General features: G+C 38.7%; 1 protein-coding gene across 1 annotated transcript; it reads left to right on the top strand.

Moving 5' to 3' along the window:
• The first annotated feature begins 50 nt into the window (after positions 1 to 50).
• lifra (LIF receptor subunit alpha a) lies at positions 51 to 18,851 on the top strand. The gene is made up of 18 exons (XM_029511348.1): positions 51 to 464; positions 8,234 to 8,445; positions 8,720 to 8,856; positions 9,147 to 9,300; positions 9,523 to 9,798; positions 10,017 to 10,143; positions 11,008 to 11,144; positions 11,355 to 11,497; positions 11,676 to 11,829; positions 12,007 to 12,071; positions 12,748 to 12,985; positions 13,227 to 13,412; positions 13,585 to 13,686; positions 13,811 to 13,957; positions 14,172 to 14,309; positions 14,530 to 14,623; positions 14,843 to 14,909; positions 15,059 to 18,851. The coding sequence occupies exons 2-18, from the start codon at positions 8,340 to 8,342 to the stop codon at positions 15,728 to 15,730; spliced, it is 2,943 nt and encodes a 980-aa protein (XP_029367208.1). The 5' UTR covers positions 51 to 464; positions 8,234 to 8,339; the 3' UTR covers positions 15,731 to 18,851.
• The last annotated feature ends 90 nt before the right edge of the window (positions 18,852 to 18,941 follow it).

Genomic DNA, 18,941 nt, shown 5'->3' with positions numbered 1-18,941 from the left:
CAAATTGCGTAATATGATATGGTGGCTGACGGAGGGAGGGGGGCGTTAACCAACATCACACAGTAAATGGTTACAGGGGTTTGCTTTAACGTTATATCAGAAATAAAAATCCGACACGCTGAAAGAAGCGGACGAAAAACCAAACACTTTGGCGATCGAATCGAGAAAGAGTGTGAGAAGGACGGGCGCCGTGGGCCTTTGCTTCCAAGGTGTGCAGCTCAGGAGCGGCCCGGCCATTGGCGGGTCCGGCCGTCAGTCACAGGCCTGCTCGGAGTTTTCCAGTAATCCACATCTCCGCAGGCTTCAGTGGAAAACAGCCTGGATCCGCTCCTCGGAGGTGTCGACGCCGAAGAAATAGATATTACCGTCACGTTTGTTTTTTTTTTGTTTTGTTTTGTTTTGTTTTTTGTTTTATTTGTAAAGAACCGAAACAGCAGCGAGGAGGACTCGTTTTCCCACCACAGGTAAATGTTCTGGCTCTGTTTGTGAGCTCATAATAACCTTTTCTGTGACAGTGCGTGGATAGCTTCTGAAGCTAGCTGCCTCTCCCCCCCCCCCCCCCCTCAAAACACCAGCAGCCGGAGCGGAGCGCTGTGTGTTTGGTAGGTTGTTGACCTTTAAGTGAATTTATCCTAATTTGTCTGTAATATCCACACTCAGTAAGACATTTTTTTTTTTTACATTTGGGTGTTTAAGGGGACATTTGTGTGGGTGTCCATCATGGTGTCCAGCTGCTAATGCTAATGATGGACACCGTCCTGTGATGATGGAGGACGGTTTGGGGCGTCTGCTGTGTTAGCCTCGTTTTTTATTATGAAAGAGGAGAATAATTTCAAAAAGGTGTACTTGGTTGTAAGTCTTGAATTTTACACCTCGGTGTTGCTGATAAGTTGTGGGATCGTGCATAGTGTGTCCGGTTTGTTTCATCATCGTTGGTACGTCCACAGACCGAACAGGGTCACACTAAAGCTGAGCTAAATGCAGAAAGAAGAGTCTAAAATAGTGCAAATTGTCATTCTTTAAAGTGTGACCACTGACAAAAACACTGGAAATTTTTACAATCATTAATTTAATCATTGAACGCCTGTTACTGTCAATCGTTGTTTATTATTGTTTTGATTTTCCTGCCTCACAATGGCTACCCAGGCTGGCTGTTTGCTCTCTTTCGAAAATGAAAGGTTTTTTTTATGACACAGATATTCAGATTTGATTTGATTTTTGTTCCCAAAGCCCAGGATATTTGAATTTTGATTTTCAATCTGAAAAACTGGGTAGATATTAGTGTTGGCACAAGTGTTTCTCAGACTATAGCTTGCAAAGTCAAATTTCAAGTGAGAGAGACACTAATGATGAAACAATTCGGATCTTGTCCTCTTTCTGGTTTGTGTTTTATTTAGATATTACATATTAACACGGGTATGCATTTTTTTTTTTGTACTTTAGGTATCAGTGTATTATGGGTATGTATGTAATATGTATAGTACGTTGTCAAAAGAAAACGGCAAACCAAAAGAAAGTATATTTCAAGTAATGCAACATATACATTACTTAAAATGTACAGATGTGCCAAAGACATGGCAACAGAAAACAAGCGAATAGACAAACAATACAACAATATGATGTTGTATTGTGTGCTTTTTGCCACTACCAGTTAATTAGATTTTAGCTGGTAATGTATTTCAGAGTTCACAGCCTTTCATGAAGCATCATAGTTTTTTTTCTCTCAGAAAACAGGATGGGGATATTATGTGAGACTTCTTCCATGATCATGCTCTGACATACCTGCTTTTTCTTTTTTTTTTTTTTTCTCCCCTGCATTTGTACCTGGTACCACAATCTCAATTGTTTTTGACTTCCTTGTTATCAGTTATGTGTGCCCACCTCCCCCCCCCCCAACAAAAAAGATGACCATTAGTTTGTATTTTATATGCTCTTTTTGTCTTTAATTTTTTTAAGCCATTAATTTAAAAGAAAATTGTATATTTTTCAAGAGTTTTTCGATTTGCTTGCTGTTGCGTCTAAGCTTTATATTTACATCCATAAAGGCTGACAAGGGAAGGAAGGAAATGCAGCCTGGTTAAGGTCCAAAAGCTACACACAGAGGACTGAATGTCCCTTCTCCACTGAGGTCAGCGTACCGACATTTCACACAGACACACTCATCTGTAAGCTGCTCTCTCTTTAGAGAGAAAAAAATCTTTCTCTAGCATCCGGTGTTCCTTTAGTCCCTTTCAAAGGTCAAAAATAAATTAGCAGCAACTTAAGCTCATGTTTCAAAATGTCACCTCACTTTTATAGTACACTAGAGCCACTGTGTGCTTAGTTTTTGGCCATAGTGGTCATCCCTGACAGCTTAATGACAGTGTTGCAGAGGACAGCCAAACAAGTTTTCCCTGGACTTGTCCACAGCTGCCACCCCACTCACTTTTTGTTCAGGAAATAATAAAAAAAATAAAAATAGGTTTCATTCATATTCATTCAAATTGTCGTTGGAATAGTAAGGTACTTCTGGAGTGGTGGTGGTTTATGTTGATGGGTAATGATAGAAAGCGATTAGATTGCAGCGACACCATGGCTAACTTCATCTAAATGATCTCTTCATGTGCATTTAGACAGCGATTTAAGTATTTCAAGGCCATTTTTGGAACTCTCCATGAGCAAGTTTTACTCTCCAAGCATTGGTGGTTTGATGTTATTTTGACTCCAGTTCCTTTCTATATTTCTCCTCATAGTTCTAGCACTTCACATTTCAATTGAAATTTGTGTTGAAAGCTTGATAGGCCAATTGGAAATTACTAAATATGAATCTATTGTTTGTATTACCATTGAAAAAATATGATCAACTCTAGATATCCAGCATTCAATGGAGGATGTCAGCCAAAGTAAATTCAATTAAAAAACTCTTTCTTATGGGCACTTTTCAAATATTATTTTAGACATGTATTTGTTTTAACAATCATTAATTTGTAGGTAACATCAGCGGAGACACAAAATACAAACTCATTCAAAGAAAATGCACATAGTTTTGCATATGCCAATAACTTTATTTTTCTGCCAATTACCATACTGAAAATAGGGACATGGTATTTATTGACTGAGTTTTAGGTTTTTAGCCTAAATTAATATTTGCTTATCTTTAGTAAACCAGGGACAAAGGAGGTCTTTAAGAGTGAGTGTATTTTCTGAAAATTGACTCCCTCACATGGTGCTCATTCCTGCACGTTATGTGTTTAAATACATCTGAATATTTTCCATGGCTTGCACCAAAAAGGCTGTGTTAAAGAACCAAAAAGTCAAACTAAACGGTGGCAAAGTCCAGTGTGGCAAAAGGAGGCAAACTCATGAGCGGTTGTTGTTGTTGTTCCCCCCCCCCCCCCCCTCTTTGAGAGAGTCAGTTTTTTTTGTCCCTTTTAAATAAAATGCCTGTCAGCATACAGATGGGATTTAGACCTTGTTTTTAAGTAACATGTAGATTCTTGTGTTTTTCGTAGTTTGTGGTCATATTTATAACTGCTGCTAGGACAAGGACCAGAGTCCATCTAAGAGGTATTGATTTGTGTGTTTGTGTGCATTTGAAGCTATCAGTTTCTTAGTGAGATTTCCCAGAATCAGCTGCTGTTCTTCAGCTTCCCATCAGTGCATTTGTTTATTTTTCTTTTTTTTTTTTTTTTTTCTGGGCTCGAAGGTCATAGGGTATATTTGAGTTCTGTATTTGAGGTACAGAACTACTAAAACACATAAAAACCTTTTTCATGTTTGGGACCCACAATACCTGCTGCGGACTCAGAAAGCATTTTAGGTCCAGGCAATGTCTGAAACATTGACACTGCGCAGCTGTATTTATGTTAAGCCATGCCTCTAAATTTCACCTGCAGGTGAGGGTTTTTGCCATGATCACACTAGCGAACCTAAAAACTGACTCAGAAGCAAACATTTAGGTAAACGTGCACAAGTAGTCATATTATCTTGTTAGTCGCATGAAAACTAAGAAACCTCAGCAATCAAGTTTCGAGTAGGGAGTGTTTTTGGGCTGCAGAAAAAGCTATTGTACATTAATTTAATACCCAAGAACTCCACCACAAACAATTCACAGAAGAACAAGTGGGTGGGTGTGAGCTCTAAGTTCACCCATGCCGGCTAAGTGTCTCTTTTTAAAACCATATGTGAAACCACTTCGGGAGCCAAAAATAAAATCACATCCAAGATTTGAAATTCCTCCGTCACCCCTGCTGCTGCAGAAATACCCAGAGCAAAGAAAAAGTGAACATTGAGTATCAGTACAGATTCCTTTAGACTTTGTAACACCAAACAAGCTGTGTTTTCCTGTCTTTTAAATACTTTGGCCCCAATTTTTGTTTATCCCACAGATCACGGTATCATTAGTTTTTATTAAGATACTACCTTGCTTTCTTTGAATTATTTACATTGTATTTTTTCAAACATAAATAAATTTAACTAAGAATTTAAAAGCAGACTTTACTGAAACACTCCAGTAAACAGTCAAACAATGTTCTGCTTCCCTCATTTCCAGCAGCGAAAGGTTTCTGCCTGTATTTGTGTTGAATCGTCTTTGGTATCTGTAGCAGCTGGTTGGTGAAATGAAAATAACAGTATGTCACCTACCATTTTCTTGGACTAGATCTTTGTCAGAATTTTAGGAACAGGCTGGTGTTTAATCGCAGCATTGTTATTACCTTACTTTATGTTTTCACCCATGTCTGTTTATTTTAGCTAGATTTAGCAAAAAGTAGTAAGCTGATTTCCACCAAACTTGGTATAGGGATGGGTTCTGCTTTTATGTGTATCTACTGAGTGCATTTTCCAGTTTGTTCCTACTTTCAGTTGGATGAGACAGCTGCAAAGATGGGTATCTGTTCAAGTTGTTCGTGTTATTCCTATTTAATAATTCTGACCGTTTTCTTCTACTAGCGTATACTGGGGGTTCACAGTGGTCACATTATAAACCAAATGCAATAACCTGCTGAGTTTAAATTAGGATACATTTAACTGTCAGCAATGCATGCTTCATTGTTGTCTTTTGTATTGACTTGGGGTTGAAGTCCTTTATTCAGTCATCTAAAACAGGCTTGACCTGTGTGTTTGGTTATGCCTTTGTATTTGGTGTTTTGCTTCTGTGGTTGGAATATTGAGGTGGGCAGTACCTGTGAGCGTTGTTACATCAAGGTAGCAAGCCGTTTGAGGCCTGTCCCAACATGACTCGCATCAAACCTGACAAACTGCACTTGCAGTGCCATAGCGGCAGCTCGATAGACTCAAAAGCCCACGAAGGTCATCAATGCTTAAGCTCCTAACTGAATTATTGCAACGTCTCTGTTTAAATCAATGTGCTCAGTTTGTCTCTGTGTGTCTACAAAGAACTACAATAACAAAATTCAACGGCTGAGCTGACTCACTCACCCCACCTAGATGTTTACAGTTAATGCTTGGAAAAAGTAAAAGATGCCAAATCCTCCTGAAACCCAAAGTGATGTCTGTAAATTCTATACAAACAACAGAAAACTTATTCAGATTATGATCCCTTAAACAAAGACAAAAAAATGAAGAAGACAAGATGAGGCAAAATTGAGATAATGGAGCCAATTAATGTTATTTATCACAATTGTTTACTTTTCTTTCATTGTGTGTGGTTGTCTTTTGTTAACTTAGACTTTTAAGCTGCTGTAAAAACTCCAGGGAGTAGTAATGTTACGTTCAATGCCTTTGCATGGTAGAAGGAGCAGCAAATGTGATGGAACATGTAAATGGTTGTGATGCAGGCAGCCACAGGCAGGGCAACTCTATCTATTCCTGGGAAGGTGGTGTTTTAACAGTGAAAGTAAATAGACTGTGACTTTTCTTTTTCTACTAACAAGTTAGATAAATAAACCCCTCTGGAAAAAATATTTTCATATCTTGTGCATATTTTGTCAAGTGTATTCTCGTTCTCCCAGCTGCCTTTTCTTGGTGTTTTTGTCTAAGTGTCTGTCAAGCATACAGACCAAATACACATTCTGGTGTATCCAGTGAAATGAATCTATTCATTGTTTTCTCAGAACAGCTTTTAGAAACATGTCTCTTGCTTTGAAGTTTTACATTTGAAATGGTATTTAATTTGTAATAATACTGAAAGTAAAAGAAAATAGATGCAAGGCACCTACTGAACAGAGAACAGCCATTTCATAGTGCCGTATATTCGGCATGATGTGTGGATTTTTCCTTCAGCTCTCAGCTGTCTTTATCTTTAGATTTACTGTTGCTTTCTCCATCTGGTTACTCACAACTGTTGTAGAGAGCAGCATTCAATGCATAACAGTTTAGCAGTAAAACTAATCACTTGGCTTTCAAAAACTACACTAGCTAAGAAGAGGACAGATGCTGTGGATAAACAGGGGTGAGCTCCACCACATACAAACAAAATTCTCTGACTTGTGTTTTTCCAGCTAGTGAGTTAAAATTGAGCTTTTTCCTGGTAGTATCACCTCTGGCTTTCATTGTAGAAACTTAAAAAGGCACATCAGATTGGAACATATCCCCAGAGTGTAGAAACACGGCTGGACTATGTGGCCAAAATTTTTATAATGATATATTTCTTAATTTCAGTCAATCTGATATTTTTTTTTTTGGGGGTGTGCCAAAAATTTGATTCATATATAATCACAATTCTCATTTACTACGATTCCGAATAAATTTAAAATGTCCCAAAATCGATTAAATAAAATGAAACAAATCGGCAGGCTGTCTGCCTCCATTTTGTGTGCGGTACATTCTGACATCACCACAAAGTCGGTTCTGGATCATATGCATGTGCAGTCAGCACCAAAACAAGGAGGAAACTACAATAATGAAGGAAAGAGAGATTCAACTGGCCCCGTCTGCATTGAAGGCAAAGATTTGGACTTATTTTGGTTTTTACCTAGAGCCCTATAAAATCTGTTTAAATCTTTCCCAAATGCTGTTAAAATTTTCCCTATTTTTCTGGTCAGGTCTGGTTTAGTCTCTGGGGAGGTCCTGTTTCTGGTCAGGTATGGTCTAGTCTCTTGTCTCTGGATGGGTCTGGTCTGGTCTGGTCTGGTCTAGACTTTGGTCTCTGCAGGGGTCCGGTCTCTGGTCTGGTCTGGTCTAGACTCTGGTCTCTGGAGGGGTCCAGTCTCTGGTCTGGTCTGGTCTGTTCTGGTCTAGACTCTGGTCTCTGGAGGAGTCCGGTCTCTGGTCTGGTCTGCTCTGGTCTAGACTCTGGTCTCTGCAGGGGTCCAGTCTCTGGTCTGGTCTGGTCTAGACTCTGGTCTCTGGAGGGGTCCGGTCTCTGGTCTGGTCTGGGGTACCGCCGTACCTTGCCGTAGCCCAGTCCATTACTTGTCACCAATTAACCTAGACATGTTCAGGTGCCCCCACTAGGTATGGAACCGTGCCCAAACACTCAAGTCACTACATTCATTCATTCATCCATTCATTCATGGGCAGGGGTGTGTGCATTATTAGTGACCCCCCCTCGGAGCATTTTCCCAACAGATACGTTCCTTTTTTTCCGGGAAAAAAAAACATGTAAAATGTTGGCCAGTTCTGTGTTATTCCATGTTTATATATGAATTCTGTTTTTTCGTGATCACAGATTTTATAGGACCCTATTTACCAAATGCCCAGGAAGACTGAGCTTGACATGAGCTTAGAAGTGTGCAAAATTTGCAAAATGAGGATTAAGCACTTTGGCAACCCATGTTTAACTGCACTATTTATTTATTTTTTTACGTTTTTATTTTTGTAACTTAAGCAATAAAAACCACCAAGAATGCTTCAATGGATGTCTGTACCCACAAACCTTTAAAAGATAAGTTTGCTAAGTCTATGAAACCTCCTCCAATGAAACTGTATTATGTGTTAGAGATTAAAGAAGTACAAACTCTGTCATCAACAGATGCTGTAAATAATCTGTATTGAAACGAGTAAAAACAAGAGCAAAACATTAGTGTCTATGGACATCTTACGAAATTACTTTGCATACCAGAACATTCATTGAATAAGGGCGTTATGGTTGCATGACTCAAACCTCACAGTTTCATAACACCTTCCCTCAGCCCAACACCCACTTCAGCGTGTTGATATTCAGAGTTCTGTTTTTAAAAAAAAAAATTCCAGATTATCTGATCAATCTGTCTTTGTATTTGCAGGTTCTTGTTGTATTCATTGCACAATTTTTATAACTCCCACCCTCCTCCTCTGCTGTCCTCACCCACAGGACGCCCTCTGTATCTTCCCTCTCAGCATGTCTTGCATCGTTGTACTGTAGTGAAGAGGACCACCACCCTTGTAACTGCAGATAGTGGCTTGGCGTGTCGATCACCATGCCTCGCCTAGATGTCAATCCCAACTCCAAGCCTAACTCTAGCCCTCTCTGGCTCATCCCTGTGCTCCTGGGCTTCTTAACCGGACAAACTCATGCCAAAGACGGTAAGAAAACAACTGCTTCAAAGGGAAAGATCCAGCCTAGACTTCAATTATCAATATATCGATAATCTTCAATACGCAATGTGCATGATGTCCAAAGTGGGGACTATTGATTCAATCTTGTAGGTACATGTGGAAAGGTTTTGACTTTGTTTTTTTTGAGGAAGATGCTAAATCCATCTTTGCTGAATTAATATTGAATTGACTAAGTGTGCTTTGTTATTTAAATCGCTTAACCTTGCTCTGCCCCCCCCCCCCTTTTTTTTTTTTAATACAGTCCTCAGTGTCCCAGAGCAGGTGAGCCTGTCAGCCAACAAGTACACACAGCAACTGACCATCTCTTGGCGAGGAGGAGCAGCTACAACGTTTGACATCGTAATTCTCAGAACTGAATTCAGTGAAACTGCCTTCAGTGTAAGAATTTTTTATTTTTTTTTTTTTGTGGAATGGGTTCTTTAGCTTTTCTCTTTGTTCGGCTATGCTACAAGCTGGTCATATTAATTCAAACATTATAATTAATAATTTATTTGTCTCTGTAGCAACTTTTGTGCCTACATTTTGCATCATATAGGTTTTACAGATATAAACTGATGCAGAAGCATTTGTTAATAGTCCTGGTTGAGATTTTGCAGATTCATGCTGTTATGGTTCATACCCTCACTATTTACACTGTGTGTAGTTAATATTATCAATATTATTATTAGGAAACAGTGTCTGTGGCAGTAGATCAGGCGAGTGGTTTGCACCAGTGGAATTGGACCTCAGTCGAACCTCTGGAATGTACGTCGCTATCAATCAAAATCCGCTCAAGAGACAAACATATGACAAGTGAATGGAGCAACACTCAGATACTTCAAGGTCAGAGGGACCATCATTAAATCCTTATATATGATATGGTATCATTAGAGAATTGTAATTACTGCTTTGCCTGGCCTGTATAAAGGATTAACAAAGTGCATTTATCCATTTAGGAAGAGTTGAGACCTTTTTATACATCAAATTCTTGTTCACTCAAACCCAAACAAACAGCTTGTTTTTAAACTTTTGCTGTTATTTTTCTCTATCATTTCTTAATTTCAGGGAATGATCTCCCCAGCAATGGTAAAATGCAGATGTATCCTAGGGATGGTATAGTTCTACCTGTCGGGGCCAACACGACCTTCTGTTGCATTGCGGAAGAGGGAAGGGTCTTTGATATCATCCGCTACAGTGACATGGTCATGAACGCAACACAACTGAGTAGGCGAACTTTCGCCACTACAGTCATAAATCAGAGTCCATCTGGCACCTCAGGAACCAATGTCATCTGTACCGACAGCCTGAATGAACTCATCGGATCAGTGGTTTTTGTTGGATGTAAGCTGAATTGCTGGATGAATAAGAATGATGGATAAATGTGTTTGAAGAGTTATCATAAAGCTAACATCATATGGCAGTTCAATGAAAGAAGTAACTTGTCATATTTATTTGTTTTTTTTCAATCAAAGATAGGAGTTTGTCTTGTCAGTTATTTTACATTTACACAAGTCATCATGTATATTAGTGTATGAGTAAGTTTCTTTGTCCATCTTCAGATCCACCACTGCCTGTTGATCTTGCATGTGAGACTCATGACTTAACTTCAGCTGTATGCCAGTGGAATGAAGGACGAAACACTTACCTCTATGGCAAACGGCGAACACACTACACGCTGAACAAGAGGTAGGACAGGCACAGTTGAACACAATGCACACAACATATAAAATTAAAAGGTCGCACTTGTATACAACATAACTGAAACCTATACAGTGGTGAAACCCATATGACTTGGGCTTGAGTACTGTAATTTGGAGACTTTTTTTTTTTTTTTTTCTCCAAGGTCTTAATTTTAGTGTTTCTAATCTTACTGATAGACTCACATTTCTTTATCATAGAACCCGTAGGTTAGGCTGTTTTACAGTTATGCAGTCCACACCAGTTATCTCAGTATTAACTAACTGTGGATAGACTGAATAAAAAGTCCACTTAATCATACAGCGGTATCTATAGCTGACTCATGTTCCATATCCTGCTATAAAGCAGGAAAAAGCACAGACACGGTATTTTGAAAGCTCTCCGTGGAGAATCATAATGGTCTGTGATGGAGGTGGCAACAAAAAAGTGATGTATATTGTTTTTGTCTGTTTTGGCCAGAGTTATTTGTGGACATTCCAGGATATGATACAGTGTCACTTCATTCTGAGATATTATCTTTGACTTATTAATGATGGTTCCCCTTGCTTTGATTAAAAATATCCTGAAGGGAAAAAAGTAGCAAGAGAGAGTGGGGGACAAAAAACACTTAGTCTGAGTAACTGCTTGCTGATTCTGTGTGTGGATTGATAGTGGACTGGCTAGTAGCCAAACCTTTTACAGGAATTGCCAGAAAGCTGACCATAGAAGCTGTTACATTATGAATGTGTTGAGGCCTGTGTCTTTATCTGTAGGTTAGAAGATTGTTGTGTGAGATTATATTGTAAATTTGGTTTGGTTGTTTTGGCTTTCACTTTGTCTGTGAATTGGCGGTTCATTCTTTTTTTCTTTTAGGGATTGTGCACTGGGGAGCTCTAATCAGAAGCAGAGACAGTGCAGTTTGCCCCAGTGGGAGGGTAACTGGACACTGGTAGCTGTAAATCCTCTTGGCCAGTACAGTCTGACTGACTCTGCTGAACTCAGTCACAGAGGTAAGTGTATTACTCTACCTTTGCATCACCAAATTCATTGGGAAAAGAAAATCTTTTAAGAATTTTTTCATGTTAATTATTATTATTTTTATTAATTCATAGTTAGGGTTAGGGTTATTATTATTATTATTATTATTATTATTATTATTATTATTATAGGGGTATTTTCCTCTCAAGTTCTCTGAATATTGTCTCACCATTTCTCCCTAGTGCGTCCTGTAGCACCTGCCAACCTGACATCTGTCGCCCATGCCTGGAATGCAACTGTGCAATGGCAGTGGAAGTACGAAAGCTACTCCTCCTTGGCGCTTCTCTGCCATATAGAGCTTACCAGCCATGGATCAAAAAGAAATGTGAGTTCTCTCTGTTTGTGTGAGGCAATATTACTTGCCTTCTTTTAAACATCTCCATTACAACATACTATTGACCCACCACATTACTAACTAAATGCAAGCTTGCATCACTGTGTCTCCTCCACTTGACTGACAATCAATGTACCAAACAGTAATGAAGTCTGATGTGTGTGTCCAGTATACAGTCTCTGGTGTGGGTCTTCAGTCAGTGAAGGTGTTGGATCTTCATCCTGATGAAGATTACAGTGTTCGGATCCGCTGTGGTGCTCAGAAGAATTTCTGGAAGTGGGGAAACTGGAGTGACCCATTTGCCTTCAAAACTAAAAGATACAGTAAGGAGAATTATTTTTGGTGTGATTTCTCTAAATGGATTTTGCAAGATCAGCAAACATTTTGGTAGTGATTTTTTTTTTTTTTTTTTTTTTTTTGTTGCTGTGCATTTTGATGAATGATGCACCAAAATAGTAATTCAATTTTCTCCAGCTTTAATTGAAATTTTTTTTCCCCAGTGCCAGATGCTCCTGATGTATGGATGTGGCTAAACAGAGACAACACTGCGAACATCCTTTGGAAGGTTTTTTTTTATTATTTTTATTTGTTTTAGAATGTTTTACCATCCCAAAATTCTAATAAATGACAAAATAAGTTTGTTATGAAAATAAGTACGGATTTACATTCAAATAAGCCAGAATGATATTATAAAAGTACAACCCCAATTCCAAATAAGTTAGGACACTGTGTAAAATGTAAATAAAAATAATGCATTGATTTGCAAATCAATTTTTCATTTCATAATGGATGGATGCGGTATGTACATACATTATCTAGGAGAGCATATGTTACTCTAAAACTGTGCTTTTTACCATCGATGGTACTTTTCCACATGTGTAAGCTGCCCATGCCACAGGCACTAATGCAGGCCCATTCTATATGATATAATATGAAGGTATATGATGGTCTTGCTCCTCTTTAGGAGATTTGCAAATCACTGCATCCTGTTTTTATTTATATTTTACACAGCATCCCAACTTTTTTGGAATTGGGCAGTATGTCAGGGATCTTCTATTTCAGTCTTTATCCTTTGTATCTGGCTATCTACCTGCTTTCTCATTTTACTCTTGCTTTCTGTTTTGACATGGCCTGTCATAAATATCTGGTATTAATATCTGAAATTGTAAGTAAAAGTTCATTAAAAATTGTCTTTTGTCTTTCCCCTTTTTTCCCTTCCCTTTTAATTTGGTTTACTGAAGCCTCTAACACGATGGCAGAGCCACGGTCAGCTCACTGGTTATGAAGTCACTTTCTGGAGTAATGAAGACGTTATACAGCGCAAAAAAATCTTTTCACCAGATACTACATCTGCACCAGTCAACCTCACACAGATGGCTGCCTACAGCAGAGACAGCAAGGTTATAGCAACTGTCAATGCTAAGAACGCTGATGGGTTGTCACAACCTGCAAAGGTAGTTTTACCTCGACTTTGGACAGGTATGTGGAAATGGTGTGAGAATGTCTTTTGGGTATTTCCCTACCTTAAAAATAAGATGGCAAAAAGTTAATTCTTTTTAGTTTTTATGTATGGGGCACCAGTGGTACCCCATACCTTTTTTGTTGGTTTTATAAAAAATTCTTGGTTGAAAGACTAAATCAAGTGATTATAAAAGGAGAATAGGAATAGAGCTTCCACATGCTAAATACACGTTTCCTTTTTTGTTTTTTCTCTCTTCAGATGTGGAACCTCTTGCCGTGTCCAGAGCAGTCTACATGGACAGTGGTTTCTTTCTCTTGTGGCAGAACAATGTCGATGTCACCTGTGGTTATATTGTGGAATGGAATAATGCTTCCTGCGATCTGAACTGCCATGTGGAATGGTTAAAGGTGGCCAAAGGATATGTTAATGTCTCTGTTGAGTCAGGTAAGATAAGTCCATTACATTACAGCTTTGTTTTAATCATATTTAAAATTTGAATTATGTATTTCTATAGTCAGCACAGGCTTAAAACTTGACTAATAACTCTTAACTTGGGTTAGGGTTAGGGTTAAAATTTGCTTATATCATACATCATGACCTGTTTCTTTGCCATTAGCTGAATTCCAGCCAGGGGTGCGGTACAACCTCTCTTTGTACAGCTGCTCTTCAGAACCCCCAGTACTGCTGCAGCGCTGGCAGGGATACACACAGGAGCTGGGTAAGAACAACCCTGCGTGTGGAAAACCTACCTTCTTAGAATAAGCAATCGAATCCATGCATTTTATTTTCTCACTCCTTGCCTTACACGTTTCTATCTTCTTTTTACCTGGCGGCCTCCACAGTCCCCTCCACTTCTGTGGGCCTGTCAATCAGTCAGCAGGGCTCTGACATTCTTCTCACCTGGGAAGAGATCCCACTGCTCGATAGAAGAGGCTTCATAAAAGGCTACAACATTTACAACAGTACCGGGTCCGAGCTGACACTTATAGGTAACTGTTGTAATGCTAAGTGCCACCTCTGTCAACATTACACCTATTCTAGTATAATAAAAATCTAAATATATTTTAGAAAGTGCATTTGTATCCTGTTAAACTCATCCACTTTCCCGCTCATTATCTCTTCTGCTGTTTTCTCTATTTCTCTTCCTTTCTTTTCCTCCCGTTGCTTGTATTGCTCTGTTTTTCTACTCTGTCCTCTGAACAGCCAATCTTCCAGAGCAAGGGAGCCAGAGCTACACAGTAAAGGGCCTCGTTGAGGGCTCCCATAAGTTCACAGTGAAAGCTTACAACTCAGTTGGCGAGGACACGGGTGCAACTGTCTCGATAACGCTACACAAATACAGTACGTCAATGTATAGTAATGTATATAACTACAGAATTGCCACACCTGTGCACTTCATTCCACACTTATTTCTGCTATTATTTTTGAATCTCCAAAAGAGGGTTCCTTAAACATACAAGTTAAAGGTAACCACACTTGGGTTCAGTTTCCATAATAGGAAAAATAATTATGTTGCTTCAACTGTGATATCTCAAATATTTTTAATGTTCTGTCTTGACAGCTGATTGGCTGATCATGGAAATCTTGATTTCTCTGGGAGTCATGGCCTTGTTCCTTGTCATTGTCACTTTCGTTTGCTACAAGAAAAGAGAATGGTGAGACTTTGCTTCTTTCCTGTGTCTCTGTATGTGCTCTGTGTGTGCATATGTAACAACATTTGGCTTCACTTTTATACCATACAGGAAATATAAAAACAAACAAAACAATTTAGCTTATTTTCTGGATTGTGTTATAGATGAGCTACTAGAAGAAGTTTTTTTTTAATTGGTCTTAGCTTTGATGATAATGTATATTACATTTTGATTTGTTTCCAGGGTGAAAAAGGCGTTCTATCCAGACATACCTGAGCCTAAGTTGCCTGGTGATTGGTCAAGGACACGGGTACAATATCAGCCTAATTCAATCTGATACCATAACTATGCTCAGAGAATTGACTATTTCTTTTTTTTTTTTTTTTGATCATCATGGTAATAAGACTGAAGTGATTCTTCTCCACTTAAAGGAATTAATAAAGTCTGTGTGTGTTACAGGGGCCATTGGATGTGAAGCCGTCTTCCCATAGTGTCATTCATATCGTAGAAAAGCCTGAGTGGGATTCTAGTAAAGAGGCACTCGTTGTCATTCCTGAAGAAGATGAGGAAGAGGAAGGAATGGGAGAAGAACCAGTTGACACAGATGAGCCAACATCATTGCGCTACTACAACCAAGTAGTCGATGATAGGCCCATAAGACCACGCTTCCCAGACTCCTCTGCTTCTTCTGCATCTTCTTTGGATTCAGGGCGCACTGAGGTAACATACACAGGGATACAGACCTCAGGGTCTTCTTTGGTCTTCCAGCTGGATCCACAGAACTCTTCTGAAGGCCACCCACCCCACACTGATCTTGCTTTCAGCTGTGGTGGAGGGGGTTATAAGCCACAGATGCAACCTAAGGTCCCAAGGGAAGCTTTACCTGAGCCTTTCTTAGAGCCCCCGGCTGCCACTACTGGGGGTTACAAACCCCAGAACTCTTGGCATTTGGACTCCCCTGTGGAGACCAGGGAAAGTGGCGGCCTAGCACCTTCTCTTGGATCCCCAACTTCAGTAGCTTCCACTCAGTTCCTCCTACCAGATGACGAGGAACACACAGAGGATAAACGGCAGTCGTCATCATCAGCAGCAACATGGTTTACCAATCTGCTGTCATCCACAAAACCATGATCTCTCTCTCTCTCTCTCACTACTAGTAGCCAGGCCAGTGTGGTTGACTAAAACTTTCAGATTCGTTACTGTTACCTGTTTCATGCATCAAACCAGCTTAGCCAATATGGTCTAGGTAAATATCTCATCTCATGTAGCAGTACCTCCATACATTCACACTTTTACAGCAGGTTAATAATGCTATTTATTGTGTGAATTCTAAAACTACAGAAATGCACATATAGTTACTTTCATGCAAATATCATAAATGTAAATGCATATATTTTTACTTCAAAACATTTTTGTCCATCAACAAATTATCAAAAATATTTTTTCAGAATGCTTGTCCGCAGTATTTATTGGGTCCCCAGGCAAACTGGTGCCCATTACCATTAATTGTCTCACTGCCTTTTTTTGTTACTGGGCATTTAGCATTGACACATCTTGTGTTTCAGTTGAGTATATCCAGTTTTTAGTTTGAATTTTAGATGTTTCTACTTTTGTGTGTGTGTAATGGGAACTTCACCAGAGAAGTTAACTGAAAACAAGGTTTTGAACTAACACGCGGTGTACAAAGAAGGACAAGAATATTACAGAAGAAGAGACCTCACTGTCCTTACTGCTGGTCTGCCGTTTGGGATAAAATTGCATGCTTTGTGACAGCTGATGAGCTACTGAAAGAAAAGAAGGTATGGCTGTAAACAGCCAGTCTGTTAATTGACAGACGCACTTATGATTGAGAACATTATGTGACACAGATACCGAGGTGGTGCTTACTATTAAGGTCTGAAATTATGTGGGCAATGAGCCTAGAGAATATACACTGATATAAGCTAGATCATTAAACTGATGTAATTTAATGAACAAACTCACTATTATATTACTTTTGAGTTTCATTGATGATGTTTTGTCATTATTTTTCCTTTTTTTTTTTTTTACTGAGATGCATTTTAGTGTTTGGCCAGTGTCCTTTTCTATGTTATGTGTTTAGAACTATCCTCAAGTTAGTAATCTTAAGTCATTATCTTGAACAAATTACAAGAATTGAATGGGTTATTAATGTCCAAATAATTTTCATACACTGCCTTACTCCAAAACTTAATGCATAATGAAAAATCATTTCTACTGTAGGTCTGCAGTTCAGGACTCTTCACTTTACTGGGAATACAGATTCTACTGGCACTGAGTGCTAAGATGGCTGTCTTTAATCAGTTCTCATCAGTGCTGAAAACCCTGAACTTTGGTTGAATTATCATTATCATGGTGTTAGTGTCGGCCCTTTTATTGTATTTGTGTGTATGTGGTGAACTTCTTTTGTCTTGGTTTAGTTTTGAAACCCAACAGGTAGCTCATTTGCAGTGCTTGGTAAATTCTTAGGGACTTTTAAGTATACACTAAATTTAAAGTTGTATTTGTTTTACCTGAAACACCAATGTAAATTTTGTGATGGGAAACTGGGACCAAGGGAAAGCATATATTGAGAAATGCTATCATTTGGCTCTGTAGACAAAAGTTAGGAGAAATTACCTTGTGAATATCAGTTCATTTGACTGCACTTTGCCATCTCTATAATGGTGTCAAACACAGGGCACTAATTTCCCAAGCACACTCCACATACTCCATTAGCTCTCCACTCATGTATGCAGTTTGACCGTTAAGGATTCACCATTGGCCACGCTTCCCAAAAGCATCATTATACAAATATTATCCTTTGACCATCTAATTAAGTGGTAACCAGAAAGTTTATTTATGGTATATTTCAGTTGGGCCCTTGCTTGCCTGTTTGGCAGCTTGTGGTCTGTTGTTCCTCAGTGCCTCCAGCCAACAAGCTGTAAGTGAAACTACTGTGATGTGAATGATGACTTGGAATAATTATAATGGGTGGCTTCACTGATGAACTCATAATAGGCAGTCCTCTTTGACTACTGAGAAAAATGTATCCCCTCTTTATCTTACAACACTGATCTGAATTTTAACTTGATGAATGGGAAAATACAGTGAAAAGAACTTTTCAAAAGCTAAACCTTTTCCCAGTAAAAGGAAGTGAAGAGTTTTGTTGTGTGAGTAAAGTAAAGGGTGGATATAGTTTTGAGTATTTAAAATTGGCTGCAGATTGCTTTCCTTTGAAGCCTGCCTTCTCAAACCAGCAGAGCTTTGGAGACTAACCTATGAACGCTATGTGTTACATGCTTTTATGTTGATTTAGATCAACAAAATGGCACCTTTTTATTTTTTCTAAGTATTGTTTTTATAACTAAATGTACATAATTGTATTTTTCTTTCATTTGCTTCCTTCTCACAGTACAAATTCTGTAGTAGCTTTGCAATGGAAATGATATTCCTTATATCACAACATGCGGAGTAAATGTAGACTAACTAGCTCTCCCAAGAGGATGGACACAAAAGTCTGTGTTCATGACAGATAACTATCTATCTATCTACTAACCAACCAATCTATCTATCGCTATAGTCCTATTAAATTCAAAGCATCTTGTGTGCTTCAACACATTTAAACTTAAACACATCATGCCTTTTTAAAGAGTGTGGAAATTTCCATAGACTAGAATTGTGATCCTGCCTTCTTGTGATAGCTGAGCCTGTTTTGCATTCCTATCTTATCAGAAGAATGTTCACCCAACACATCTTGAGTTGGGCCAGTGTCCTCATCATGCAGCCTTATTAATAGCGACTGCTAACATGCAATTTTCCATTTTCTATTGTTGATCCAGAAGACTGCTTAGACTATAGAGCATTATGATCTCATGGACTTTAGTACAGCCAGGTACACATGCTGCTTTGTACATTTCATTGCCCTAGATGTTTTGCAACATCAATGCATGCTGTATAAACTATTACTACAAAACTCATAAAATCTTTCACCTCCATCTACCCCATGGCTTTAAAATACTAACATTGACTAATGTTGTGCATGGCAACATGACTTAAATATTATGCATGGGATGGGGTGGGGCTTTCGTTTCTGAAAATGCTTTAAAGTCCTTTATATTTTGCAAGATATTTTACTAGTGATTGAATTAGAAGTGGAAAAAAATGCTCTTGGATGAATACATAAATGTTGACACTAATAAACTGAAATGATACTCGTTTAAAGGCAATAAAGTTATATGTCTGATCACTTCAACGCCTGTCTTTCATCTCTACAGAAATGTAAAGATCAGTCTTTTTGCCACAATTCATCTGCTCAATGTTTTTGACAAAGTTTCCCAGCCCA

This window comes from Echeneis naucrates, chromosome 9 (genome assembly GCF_900963305.1).
Source record: "Echeneis naucrates chromosome 9, fEcheNa1.1, whole genome shotgun sequence".
Classification (NCBI taxonomy): domain Eukaryota; kingdom Metazoa; phylum Chordata; class Actinopteri; order Carangiformes; family Echeneidae; genus Echeneis; species Echeneis naucrates.
The sequence above is the reverse complement of the archived record's forward strand: the minus strand, read 5'-3'. Positions and strand labels throughout refer to the sequence as shown.